Below are 14,173 nucleotides of genomic sequence, written 5' to 3' on the forward strand. Positions count from 1 at the left end.
AAGCTTTAAAGAATTAATAAAAAGAAGGTATTTATTATGCCCACACAGGTCTATACAAATATGTAAAGAAATACATATGTTTACAAGTGTTTTACAGCCTATTTACATAAGACAAATCTTATAAATTTTATTTTTCTTAAAGGTCATGAAACTTAAACATTTTCATTCGATTTTTCTTTTAGATATTTTTTAATGTTTACATCTAAACACAACCTCGCTTGTCTACTATATGCCTGAAATAAAATTTTATGTAATATAAAAAATTGACCTGATTTATGTATCAATTTATACAGAACTCTTTGTAACAACACGATTTTCATATCGTACACCTACAAAAATCACGCTCTGTGACAGAATAGGACTATCGACTGAAGTTTCGGATGAAAACATTTTTGTCCTGGGATGGAAATGAGAAATAATGGCTCATGAGAACGATTGCATGCAAGACAAAAATGTTACTGTCCTTTTCTGCAATCAATTCTGAACACATGGGTAGGCAAGCACTTGGATGATTCGATGGCTTACAACATAAACGAGTCAATTTATCGAATTAAAACGACTCATTTAATTAGTAAAATTATCGGGTCATTCACGGAAGTATTGTCACCGCTAGATTATTCATTGTTGAGTATTATGTGCCACGGAAATAGATGATCAGGGGGAGGGGATGGGAACATATTCTTCATTATGAAAGTAATATAAACATAAAATAAAGGTATAGGGAATGTCCTTTATATCCCCTCGACATACCGCTGTCTTTTATTAATCAAAGTAAAATTCAGAAGGCGAAGCAAAACTGAGTATTAATTGCCATAATTTTATTCATTCGGACCCAGGTAAGGGCACATCCGGTCTGTGCCCCCCCTTTAGAGGCACAGAAAATAATTTTAGGGGAATATGTCATGCATATGCAAATGAGGGAATTTTTTTTTTTTGCTTGTCAATTTTTTTTTAGAACAAAATGATCTCGATTTTTGTAGTGAAAACCTTTTTTTTTGGCTTGCCAAACGCCTCCCCCCTTGGAAAATTCTGGATCCGCCCCTCTTAACATGAGATTAACACTATGTATGAGGATTGTGTATAAAACATCTAGCAAAGGATAAATTTTGATATATGTTTATATAAAATTTTATCTTGTTTGAGGAAAAAGAGCAACTCCCCAAAATATGTTAATATCATACGTAAAATTACTAATGTCTGTATGCCTAAAATGGCATACTTCTGAAAAGCGTTGATTTCATTTAAACTTTGTCCCTCCTCTTAAAATGCTGCTGCTTATGTCGTATTCTAATACAAAGCCCCCTTTCTGTTTACTAAATGACTCCCGGGAAGTATATAAACCACCCATGACTAGCATCATAACACCTGCCTTGCTTTAGAAAATTGACATTGAGCTTCTATATGTATGGAAGAGGCAAGGCAAAGACTGAGTCATGACTTAGGTTGTACAAAGCTCTACAACCTTCGTCTTTCTAAAAAAGGCCCGCCATAAATTTGCAAGAATCGTATATCAAACTCATTAGATATTCACTGAGAATTGTTGTGTTCATAACAATAATTAAACCCCAAACTTAGAAAATGTTATGAAATAAAGGTGGAATATTATAAGAATACAGACCTATTTTAGGGATATCCTTTATAATAATGTTAATAATAATAATAATGTATGTGATTTGTAATGCGCCAAATCCACTCTGCAGAGTGCCCAAGGCGCATAATATTATATTTTGACGAGTAATTGGAATATCGATCAAAATATTTAATATGCAAATTGACCTTTCAAACAAAAAGTCTATTCGAGTTGCTGAAAATAATGAAATAATACACCTAAAAAAATAAAAGAAGATTTAATCAAGAACATGCTCATAAATTAAAACGTGTTGTAATAATGATATAAAATGAAATATATTTTACCTTGATGATTACAATACAACATACCATTTCCGGTAGACCCTAATCATAATTTTACTGATCAGTTTTGGGGAAAATATCCTGATATGGATATTAATAACATGATAACCAGATTATGATAATGATAATTATAATATTGAACTTCAGCGCCATTTCCTGAAGATACAAGGCTAGAGCAGTCGCACTCAGTGCATTCAGGGAATTATCCTGTCATTTCACCTGGGTTGAGTGCAGCACAATGTGGCTTTCTGGAGGAATACACATCATGCCTGGGATTCGAACCCGCGATCCTCTTTTTGAAAGCGAGAGTCAGAACCATCAGAACACGATGCGTCAACTTACCTGACACAAATAAATAAATAGATAAACAAACAAACAAACAATCAATCTACCAATCAATCAATCAAACAAATAAATAAATGAATAGATGAATGAATAAATCAATAAATAAATGAATAAATAAATAGATTGCTAAAAAAAAAAAATAATTCTGATTGGGATTTGGTTTCCTCTGTGATGGCACTTCCTTCGAGCAAGAATTCCCCTAACGTCTGCTATAGACACAGTGTGAAAGAAACAAGACTTGGCGCGAAGTCATGCGAAAAAAATGAATACTTACTTTTCAAAGATAAAGCAATGTTTGAATTTGTAAGAGGTATAGGCCTATCTTTGACAGGATGATTATAACATCAATATTGTCTTCCACTCTTTTTGACATCCTTCCTCCCTCCACTGAGCAATGTAATTCTATTTTGTTCTATCCATAATTAATGACCAAGTCATGGTCCCTCATATTGATTCATTATAAAGGATGCACAAATTGTATCATTCAGTTAGGAGTACAAACAGCGATTTTGCTGCGCCATCAAAAATTTATTCAAGTTATTGGGTATAGGAACACTTTGTGATGCATTCTCGTAAACTAGCCGTGAATAATAGGCTAATTTTCGCCAGCATTATTTTGGTATCACCGGTAGTTAATTAAGACATCAAGGAAAAGACAGGCCAACTACACTCTTTGAAATTTCACACAAATGCTCTTGTTTTATTTATTGGTGAAGATGGGAACATTGAATCATCTACGTGCTTATCATACCTGCACTCGGCTAAATATGCGTAAGAGTGCTTGTCTGCCTTGCATCTGTACTCTCATCTCATACCTCCAGATGCAGACGATCATCTCTATAGCGATGAACAATTTTTGGGGCGGCAAAAAGAGCGCGCAGTCACGTACGAGAGAGGCCAACGGGGAACTGAGATGATGTATAGCCGGTTCAGTCGGCGTCACTGCACGCTGCGTACCCGACACCGAGCTTCTATCGTCCGCTATCTAGTGATGCATTCTGCAGCGTATTTTGCGACAAAAGCGCTAAAATTGCCCTTGGCGGTTTTTCATTTCTTGTCGATGGATGACATTTCAGTAATGACTTGAAAAGCCTCGCAGTTCATCATTACTAATCCCCCTGTCCGTTCTACCAACCTAATCGTTTCCTAACCATGATCAGAGCTTTTAACTCTCGTCAAACAATCATTATCTTATAACTACCACTCCATTAATCTAACATGGTAAAAAGAACAAAAACATGTATGAAGATATCCTACTAAAATCAAACAAGCTATAGGTCCTATAAGGAAACTGAACTTTATCCAATATTATAAACATTAATCATTTGCGATATTATACTTAGAAGCAAGCATATTCTTTGACTATCACACAGTCTTTGAATAAAAGGAAAATTAGAAGAAGTGACGATACCTTCAAAATGGATTGTTTGGAAATGAATTCATAACGCAGAGTAATGTACAGAAAGCTAACTGTTTGCTTTTCAAAATTGCAAAATATAATTTTCTAGTTGTTATTGTTCTTAGAAATTGTTTCTCCATATCTGACTGGAAATAGCTTACATCTCATGCACATAGCTTCATACCTGAAGTCAATGAATGATAATAAACATGAATAAAAGTTAACTAAGTGTATTTGATTCAGCATAATAATTAAATACCTTATGCAGAGATATTTGTTTCATTCTGTAAGCTTTACCGTATAGTTATCCTTTTTTTAGTTCAAGAACTGGTAAAATACACTTAACCGCAATTCTGTTGTAAATATTGTTAGAGACGTTCTATCTCTTGTCCCGTATAATGAAGTCTAGTTTAACGTAAGCCATGCATGGTCTAACTCTGTGCTAAGATAATTATGAGTAGCTAAAATGTCGAAATGTTGTTTACATTATTGTATATTTCTCATTTTTAGAGTATTCCTTCGTCTTGTTTTAATTGCGAAGAAAAGTATTATCGATTCCCAGACTTATGAATGAATTGGGCGCTAAAAGCAATAATTGAGTCTCTAAATGTTAGAGATAAGTGTCACAATGCCATAGTTGAATCCACAACTTAAGACGAGACTTTAAAATTAAACCCCAGTTCAGAATACTTGCCCTAGCCATTTTATTCGTGTTTTTTTCTTGCATAAAAACTATTGTTAAACAACAATAAATATTAGGTCCTTATATTTCCAAATTTCAAGTTTTCAGTCACTGAATTGTTTAATTTCAATGCAAACAGTAATATCAATGAACAAACAATTTACATTCAGTTAAATGAATAAGTCTTCTTTTGAAATAATATTATGTTACTTCTTTTCATAAAAATAATGAAAATTTTGTACATGAAGTGTGATGGATTATGCGTGGGTTTTTATTAAACTTATTATGATAAGGCAATTTTGATATCTTCGATTCGTACCAAAAATTACTATGAGAGGCTTTTATTTGGGAGATGTCTTCATCAAAGCAAGAATCTAGTTTTGTTTTCACAAGTGATAGATAGCTGAGCATCGTCCCATGTGGGCTTGATCATAAAACTCCATCCGTTGAGTTATTCTTACTTCAAAAGAATTGTTGTTCCCTTGTAAGCCGCTTATTCATTTCAAGTTTGGAGGATAAAGAATTGAATTAGAAACGGAGTTGGATACCCCGAGGAATGTGAAAAATACATTTCATAAACCTATTGAGTTCATGTCTTAAGAACTGAAATGATCTCCTCGGTGCCAAAGAAAAAAAAATGCGGTGCAGTTATAAGATGATTTGCAAAAGAAAACAAAGACAAATAAAGGCAAAGGATAAAGGCATCCGAAGAAAGATGCTTGAAGCCTAAAACTGGGTATGATACGGTTCTTATTCTTATGCAGATGTATTTAGGACCATTTCTGGCATCCTAATGGGAAAAAAAGTTAACACAACTGCGAGGAACTGAATTCAAATTACCACGGCTCAATAACAGAAATTTTCTTTCCTCGGGCCATGTATTCTACCAAGTGTGTCGAATAGAGTGAGCTGGGATGGAGCGAAGATGGTTTTCTCGTCTGCTCTGCATGCATCCCTATGAGGTAAGGAGTACAGAGAGACAGAGATGAAAAAAAATTGCTGCGAGTAGATTCTTTGGTCATTAAGGGGTAGGCAAGCGAAAAGGATAGAGGAGGGAATTGAAGAAGTCCCAAAGCAGAGTCGGGAATGAGCCTTGTGTGTTACTAATGCCAAGAGAGATTGAGAGAATGCGTATCGGGGGTGGGGGTCTAAGGAAGAAAGCATGATACAGAAGAGACCCGAGGGTTAGTTGAAAATCGCGCGCAATGGTCCGCTTGATTTCATTTGACTGCGCGCACGTAAGACGACATGCTTTGATATATTTCGGTGAAAAGAGAAAGAAATTTGAGAACGCTTGCTAGATTGATAAAAAAAAGGATCAGAAGAAATACTTAAGCGAACATGAGTGACCTAATAGAATGGAGAGAGATATGAGAGAGGGAGAAGAAGAAAGAGCGAGAGGGGGAGAGAGAGATAGAATGAGGGGAGTGCACATGGAAGTATTCTTGTAGAAGTATATCGGCATTGACAAATTACACGATTTTTGCTTAACCGAAATATCTGAAGTAAACCCCTACAAAAATCAATTTCGCAAAAGAGAGAAAATTAAAAATAAAAAAAATCCGAAAGACGCTATGATAATTATGTGCCCCATTACAGTTCAAGTTTATTATGTGAACCATTAAATAGGACGCTGTTGCTATTCTTATTACTACAGCTCATTACAATAACATTTCTATACGATTGAATAGGAACTAGATATCTCTATAAAGAGTACGTGAGAAGAAAAGTAATGCTAGAATGTTCTCAAGTGTCAAGATTGTTTTTAATTGAGAAAAGTGCAGTATTTAACATTTTTATGTATTATCTTAAGTTTTATAAAAAGTTTCACTGTTATTTCAACTACATATATCAATATATCTCAAACGCTGTTATTTGTATCATTTTTCTTTTGCAATATCATTAAATGAAACGTATTTCCTTTCTTGTTTTATAGAACCATCTATCCACTTCTTCTACATCTACGGTAGTTAGTGGCGCCACGTAGCTTATCTTCATACACTGGAGCAATCGTGCCATGGTTCGCATGCATGTGGGGAGCAGGTGCGTGTACCGTCACACTAATACCCACGTTTCCGATCAATGCTCTGTCCTCGGCTCTTGCTCCCGGCTCCACAGGCGGAGAAAGACCAGACCTTTCCGCTGTAGCGTGCTGCCTACACTTCCGCAAGACAAGTATCAGCAGCGGTTTTTCCCTTCCCTTTTAACTACCTAAATCTCATGATTTGTGGTTAAAAGAGAGGAAAACCGAGAGGAAAGGTAATATCATCGCAAATGTCGGGACCTTGTCATGATACGAAAGTGCTACATTTCAAAAATAATATTTATTTGACTGGAGGCAACGCAGGGGATTTGCTGACGTCTGTTCTCTCTGCGTGTATGTAATGTCTATATATCCCGCCTAAAGTCACCGTCTTATTTTTGCTCGTAAATCGCTCGTTTCAGAAGGCTGTTGCTCTTCTTACCCACACAAGGTTAATTATTGTTGATTTTTTTGTGTGGATATACTGTACATCTAGCAGAAAGCTTTACTGAAAGCATACATGGTATACTTTAAAATAAAGGCTCTCTCTCTATTCTCATTCTCTCTCCACACCCACTCTCTTTCTGTCTCTTTCGTCAAGACCCGTCAGCCTGAATAAAACTTATGTATTCATAATATTGAATGACTTCATTCTGTTTCCCGTCATAATAACGATAATAGGTGTGCAATGATGAACACATTTTGATTTTGATTGTGATATTCATATGCAAACAGTAAAGCGCATAAAATAACCGGATAGGATTACACTTGACGCACAGATAATAAAATCATGGTCTACATGCGACTATGATATGAATATTTCTTCTTTTTATTCGCCGTCTTCTTTTTTATATTATTTTTCTCCTCTTCCTCCCTCGTCTTCTTCTTCCTCCTCCTCCTGAGCACTTAAGTAAAACCCAACACCACGTATCGCCAATTTCGTTTTTAACATTACTTTTCCTGTATTAACCTTGAAGTCCTTGGTCATCATCATAATAATCCTCCTCACCACCACTCTTCTTCTTCCTCCTCCTCCCGAGTTCATAACTAAAACCCAGCCCCACGTATCACCACTTTCGTTTTAACATTACTTTTCCTGTATCAACCTTGAAGTCCTTGGTCATCATCATAATAATCCTCCTCACCACCACTCTTCTTCCTCCTCCTCCTCCTGAGTTCATAACTAAAACCCAGCCCCACGTATCACCACTTTCGTTTTAACATTACTTTTCCTGTATCAACCTTGAAGTCCTTGGTCATCATCATAATAATCCTCCTCACCACCACTCTTCTTCTTCCTCCTCCTCCCGAGTTCATAACTAAAACCCAGCCCCACGTATCACCACTTTCGTTTTAACATTACTTTTCCTGTATCAACCTTGAAGTCCTTGGTCATCATCATAATAATCCTCCTCACCACCACTCTTCTTCCTCCTCCTCCTCCTGAGTTCATAACTAAAACCCAGCCCCACGTATCACCACTTTCGTTTTAACATTACTTTTCCTGTATCAACCTTGAAGTCCTTGGTCATCATCATAATAATCCTCCTCACCACCACTCTTCTTCTTCCTCCTCCTCCCGAGTTCATAACTAAAACCCAGCCCCACGTATCACCACTTTCGTTTTAACATTACTTTTCCTGTATCAACCTTGAAGTCCTTGGTCATCATCATAATAATCCTCCTCACCACCACTCTTCTTCCTCCTCCTCCTCCTGAGTTCATAACTAAAACCCAGCCCCACGTATCACCACTTTCGTTTTAACATTACTTTTCCTGTATCAACCTTGAAGTCCTTGGTCATCATCATAATAATCCTCCTCACCACCACTCTTCTTCTTCCTCCTCCTCCCGAGTTCATAACTAAAACCCAGCCCCACGTATCACCACTTTCGTTTTAACATTACTTTTCCTGTATCAACCTTGGTCACCATCATCACCACCACCATCACCAGCGTCATCAGGGGCGGATCCAGGATCCCCCCCCCCCCAAAAAAAGGAGCACATTTTCAAGAGGACATATTTGACAAGCAAAAAAAAAAATCACTTTCAACAAGGGGGGGGGGGGGCACACTTCTGTTTTAACAGCATTTTTACATTACAAATTTCAATTTTGCCTCTCAATAGGGGGGTACAGGCCACCTGTGCCCCCTGGATCCGCCAATGAATGTCATCTTAGTATTGCGACCACCATTATATCATCTTCATTACCATTACCATCATCATCATCATCACTATCATTATCATCATCACCATTATCATCACCATCACCATTACCATCATCATCATCATCATCACCATCACCATCACCATCACCATCATCATCATCATCATCACCATCACCATCATCATCATCACCATCATCATCACCATCATCACCATCATCATCATCATCATCACTATCATTATCATTATCATCATCACCATTATCATCACCATCACCATTACCATCATCGTCATCAACATCATCACCATCATTATCACCATCACCTTTTCTGTTAATTCAACATTTCGACATGCCAGTCACAGAAGTTCGCATGCAAAAATATTCATTCTTCACAAGATATCATTATTCCATAGATATTCAAAATGGCAAACTTTGGGTAAATGAAAGTATGGAAAATGAATGATGATTTTAAGGTTTGATATTTAATCTTACAATATCTACATATATTATAATATTTACATCATTTACAAAACAGGTCATGAAATCTCTGAAGATGTGTCCATCAATCCATGCACATAACTTCAATGGGGGGGGGGGGGGGGAGATCAATGGTTAGGAAATGCACAAACATGATTCAAATAAATGACTGTATCCATAATTGGAGAACATTGGTTGACTTTCTCATCTCTTATTGACTGAATTAATGATCACTGAAGGCTAGAAAATCCCTCAAATTTAAAAAAAAAAGAATATATCTTTGACAGAACATTCTGTTAACATTTTATTTAGATTAAGTCTTTCAGATCGTTTTCATTCCATAAAGAAAAAAGATGCGATACAGGTTTATTCTCTCACAGGAATGAACCATCCACCAGTAACCAAAGTTTGGCAAGTAACTTTGAATCTTTGTTGACAGATCAACAATTCTTGGCAAGATTATACTTTGAGACTGAAAGTAACATCAACCTTAAATGCTTACATAGTCTAGGGAACACCTTTTAAAGCGATCTATTGTTGAAAGAAATCCTTTGGACAGAATAACAGTCATGCCTTATATCTTCCTAGGGTATGTTAACAAATCCTTAACTTTTAGACAAAATGGGAGTTATTGACCATCTAGAAGACATTTAATCTAGGTCCACCATACACTTTGCCATAATGCACCCAGGTCAGCGTACAGACTACATGGGTGTCTCAGAGCAGCATTGTTAAAAGGTACTGGGGTACCCTTATTTGGTAATCATAGACATCTTTAAAGAGTAACTGACTATTTGGCTTCTGAAGTCCTGGCTGTTCCAAGTTGACCTAGTATGGGTTCGCAGTAATGATTGAATTAGCAGCTGAATGAGTGAGTTTGATCTTCAATCCTGGGCAAAGATACTAACTGCCTTAAATGTCACCATCTATAAGATGAGACTTGGTCTCAAATCTTGGCTCATGGCTGAATCAGATAATTATTTTCACTGCTAACAGGTGCATGCCACAATATCAAGTTTAGATGAGTTTCAATTAGACACAAGGTGGCAGCAAACAAGAAAATAGTACAAGGATTTCGGTTTGCGTGTATTTCTGTTTGTGTTGAGTTATGAGAAGCATAAAAGCTTGATAAAAAGTTGAATGAAATCCCATCAAAACAGCAAAGTTCATGAGTGGGAATACTAGTAATCAACACAGGGCCTCGATTCAAATATTAGATTAATGAATACAATATATATATCTTTTTTAATAACATGAGATAACTTACAATCGATCTTCTTTGAGAGTATGAAAACAATTTTGTATCTCTTTTTGACTCTTTCAACACAACAGTAAATTTTGTTTTGCATCTTTAGTAATGCTCTTGAAAATTACGGAATTACATTGAATGCCTTCTTCTTTCATTTAAAATGAAATTCAAATATCCATACTGATAAAAAAACTCCACAATTCATGAGAAATAGACTATACTTTGACAACCTGTTCTACCAAGGATAATTTTTACTATAATTACATGGATTCTGTCTGCTTTAAATTCAACTCTAATTCAGTTGTACAGATGTGTAATCCATTTTGATCAGTCTATTACATTTGCAATTGTAAAGAACAATGACTTTCTTTATAATTAATGATCATTCTCAAAGCTAACTATTATCAACTGGTGTGATTTTATAATGGAGGCCTGTGCAGCTGATGTCTTCTACTATTTTGATACACTGCAGTATCAGGCACAGCCAATATGTATGATGTTTCCATCAAGAAAACTTTAATCTCAATTAAAGCATCATCATAAAAGGGAGTTTGACATTTGTTTATAACAGAATTGTTCTAGACTACTTCAAAATAATGTGAGAGTAATATGTATATTGATGTTAATTTTAAGAACATGTTTTATTTTTACCTGATTACCTGACTATCCATAGGAACAAATGCTTCTGGAGTAACTGCCATACAATCATGGACTCCATTGAAAGTCAAGCAAAGCTAGAGTTGTAACAGTCTAGAGGATACATCTCAGACTTTGGACGTTCTGAATTGTTGGATATTTACCACTGTCATTTAACCTTAAAAGGCCAGGGGGGCGCAGATTCCGCCCCCTCTTTATTTTTCACGATAAATCCGCCACACAAAATTTTTCAACCATACCACTTTTTTTCTTCAAATCTCCCTTAACTTTTGAGACCAAATTTGCGATGTCTGGGTATGCAGTTACGAAATTAAGTGCATACCAGACCCAAAACTGCTCAAAAACGTAAATTTATGTACAAATCCAATGCAAATTGTGTATTAAGCCAAAATTCATAGTGTATCATTATTTCTACTTTTACTGATTAAACTTAATTAATTTTGTCGTTTATGATCAGAATTAAGTCTGCATCAATTTCCATTGAAAAAACAATAAAAAACAAAAAGTCAATCAATTTCCATTGAAAAAACAATAAAAAACAAAAAGTCAATCAATTTTCTTTGAAAAAACAATAAAAAACAAAGAAATACATAAGAAATTAAAAATACAATTAAATACATAAGAAAAAAATTGCAATACCAATTTTTTTTTAAAAGTACATTTGATCGAGATCCTACAAATAATCTGTGAATTAAAAATTAGCAGTTTTGGGGTCGTATGATAGTTGATGAGAGCAAATGTTTCATTTCATGCATAAATTAGCATAATTAATTCAATAAATGAAAAATATTATTATTGAAAAAAAATTAACCATACAGCCTTGTAGATTTTACCGCACACTACCACTGTGCAAATTTTTGCGGCGCTCTCGCGATCAAAGGCCGAGATATCAGGGAGGACGGTATCCGGCTGTGAGATGGGTACAAATAACCCACCTCTTTTCGGGCTAAATGTGTAACAGAAATATCCAGGATATCATTAAACGACATCATGTGCAAGCAAGTCCTTTATGATAATCTTTCCTTAATCTGCCTTCTACACTCACAGTGGATCATATTTTCATGTCTCTTCTTCAAGATCTACCATGTCATCATCATCTTCATCCTCATCATCCTCATTATTATCCTCACTATCTCCATCTTCTTTAACATCATCTATACTTTGTTCCCTGACATCGTCCTCCTCTTCCTCCTCATCTTCATCCCCTATATCTGACTTCATTAGTCCCAATGATTGTGAAAGTGAGAGTCTATTATCTCTGACATCCATTGATTCCTCTTCCATCCAAACTGAACTCCTAGAATCATCATCATCCTGAAACATTGCAGCACGAGCCTCGTCACCGAACATTCCTCCAATCATCATTGAGGCCGACATCGATGTCGATGCTCCCATATCCTCATCTTCCTCATCGTGTTCCTCATCACTCAGCTTGTGGGATGGAGCCTGTTTGCTCTCATCGTCATCAAACTCGAAGTCATCCTCATCATCTTCGCTGTTATCTGGTGTAAGTTGGAGATCGTTGACCAGGACACTGCTCTCATCATGGAAACCTTCCATGGTTCGACTCTATTAAACAGATCATACAAATCAAAATATTATCATTCAGATATATCTTCATATGGAATTAAAGTACACCAAAGTTTGAAGTGAACAACTGATACTGAATTAAATCTTAGTTTTTTCTGTTGGAACAGGATACTCTCAAAGTATTTCAATTTCAACAATTTTTATTCAATCCATATATTGTGTACAAAGCATAAACCATCAATATATTAGTCTCAACCAGGTTCCAACCATACCTGATTCTCTCATTCAGGAATAAAACAATTAATATCACTACCTGCAATACATTGATACTTATCTTGAGTTCAACATGGTACAATTAATTGTAAATGCTCAAACGTGAAATGAATTTAGCCAACATGTAATCCTGGGTGCTACTCACATCTTCTCCTTCAATATCAATGTAGTCTCCTTCCAAGTCTCCCATACCATCTCTGTCACCACTAGCCAGACTATCCTCATATCCTGGATAAAAGAGATGAAAGTATATTCATTTTAACGAGTTGTCAAAATGGACTTAAAAACTGAACGAAACACAATCAAGACATCAGCAACGTTGTAAGCACAATATATAAGTGGAATTCTATCATCAATATGACTTTATATCTATCATGTGTGAGTGATAGTAAAAATGATAGCAAAAGTTGTTTAGTAAAGTGGTGCTGTCAAGGGGTACCTTATGAAATACCTACCTTGCATACTATCATCATTGACACCACTCATTGGTGTATGAGGAGCAGCTCCTAGACTCTCTGTCTCAGCTCCCTTAAGAACAGCTTCCTGGGCGAGTGCTATGTCTCTCTCTAGTTGTGAGATATGTTCTTCATTCTCTAGAAGTTTACTCTTACACGTCTCCAAGACTTTTTCTGACACTGATGTCAACTGACTCTCCTTGCCTGCAAAAATAAAACAAAATTAGAGTAATTAAACTTAATCTTGTGGATTGATACATTTTCTAGCATTAATTCATTTCAATATGACTTTTACTGAACATTAACATCAAATCCAATGTACCACAGCCACTTTGAACGGCACCAGCTCAATATCCAAATCACTCATAGAGTCCCTGGTTCCTTACCAAGTTTGCAATATTCTGATATGTAGTCTATCAGAAAGACAACAAAAGTTTTTGCTCTCTCTACAACACTCATAAAACAATTTTACCAAAGATAAAATACTTACGTTTAGCTTCGAAGTATTCATTTTTTTCAATAAAGATAAAACAAATATTTTTGATAGTTTTGCGAAAGAGTAAATGATAATAAAAACAAAGCGTTTTCTCAAGGCTGTAGATACCATAAACTAGGCTTCATCTTACCATTGTACTGGATGCAGTTGTCACGGATACGCTCTACATGTTTGAGGAATTCCTCTGATGAATGATAGTAATGCTTAGCGATGTTCTTTCTGATAGTTTCAAGATCCATGGGATGTTTGATGATCTTGTAATAATCTCTGACCTTCTTAGGATTCACAGGATTGTGGAAAGGCCAGGACTGAAAAAAAATACAGCGAAAATTAAAATTAAAGGTGTTGGTAATGCTTTACATTATGTTCATTGTAAATGACTGTTTTATGTCCCATGGTTTAGGAAAATCCATGATTCAACACCGCCTACATAAGTTTATCTAAATGAGTTTGACAAAATTAGTTACACAGGGGAATGTTTCATCAACATCTGTCATCTGATAAGTTGT

The 14,173-nt window shown here is 35.8% G+C and overlaps 1 protein-coding gene across 1 annotated transcript in view; it reads right to left on the reverse strand.

Moving 5' to 3' along the window:
- Positions 1-9,270: 9,270 nt before the first annotated feature.
- Positions 9,271-14,173, reverse strand: part of LOC129260454 (transcription initiation factor TFIID subunit 1-like) — a 53,803-nt gene continuing 48,900 nt past the window's right edge. Inside the window, exons 32-35 of the mRNA XM_064114638.1 lie at positions 13,795-13,972; positions 13,169-13,372; positions 12,859-12,941; positions 9,271-12,479 (exon numbers count right to left, since the gene is read on the reverse strand). Coding sequence (XP_063970708.1) covers positions 11,970-12,479; positions 12,859-12,941; positions 13,169-13,372; positions 13,795-13,972 — 975 coding nt within the window. The 3' untranslated portion in view covers positions 9,271-11,969. The remainder of the gene's footprint in view (positions 12,480-12,858; positions 12,942-13,168; positions 13,373-13,794; positions 13,973-14,173) is intronic.

Source organism: Lytechinus pictus, unplaced genomic scaffold (assembly GCF_037042905.1).
Source record: "Lytechinus pictus isolate F3 Inbred unplaced genomic scaffold, Lp3.0 scaffold_19, whole genome shotgun sequence".
Taxonomy (NCBI): Eukaryota; Metazoa; Echinodermata; class Echinoidea; order Temnopleuroida; family Toxopneustidae; genus Lytechinus; species Lytechinus pictus.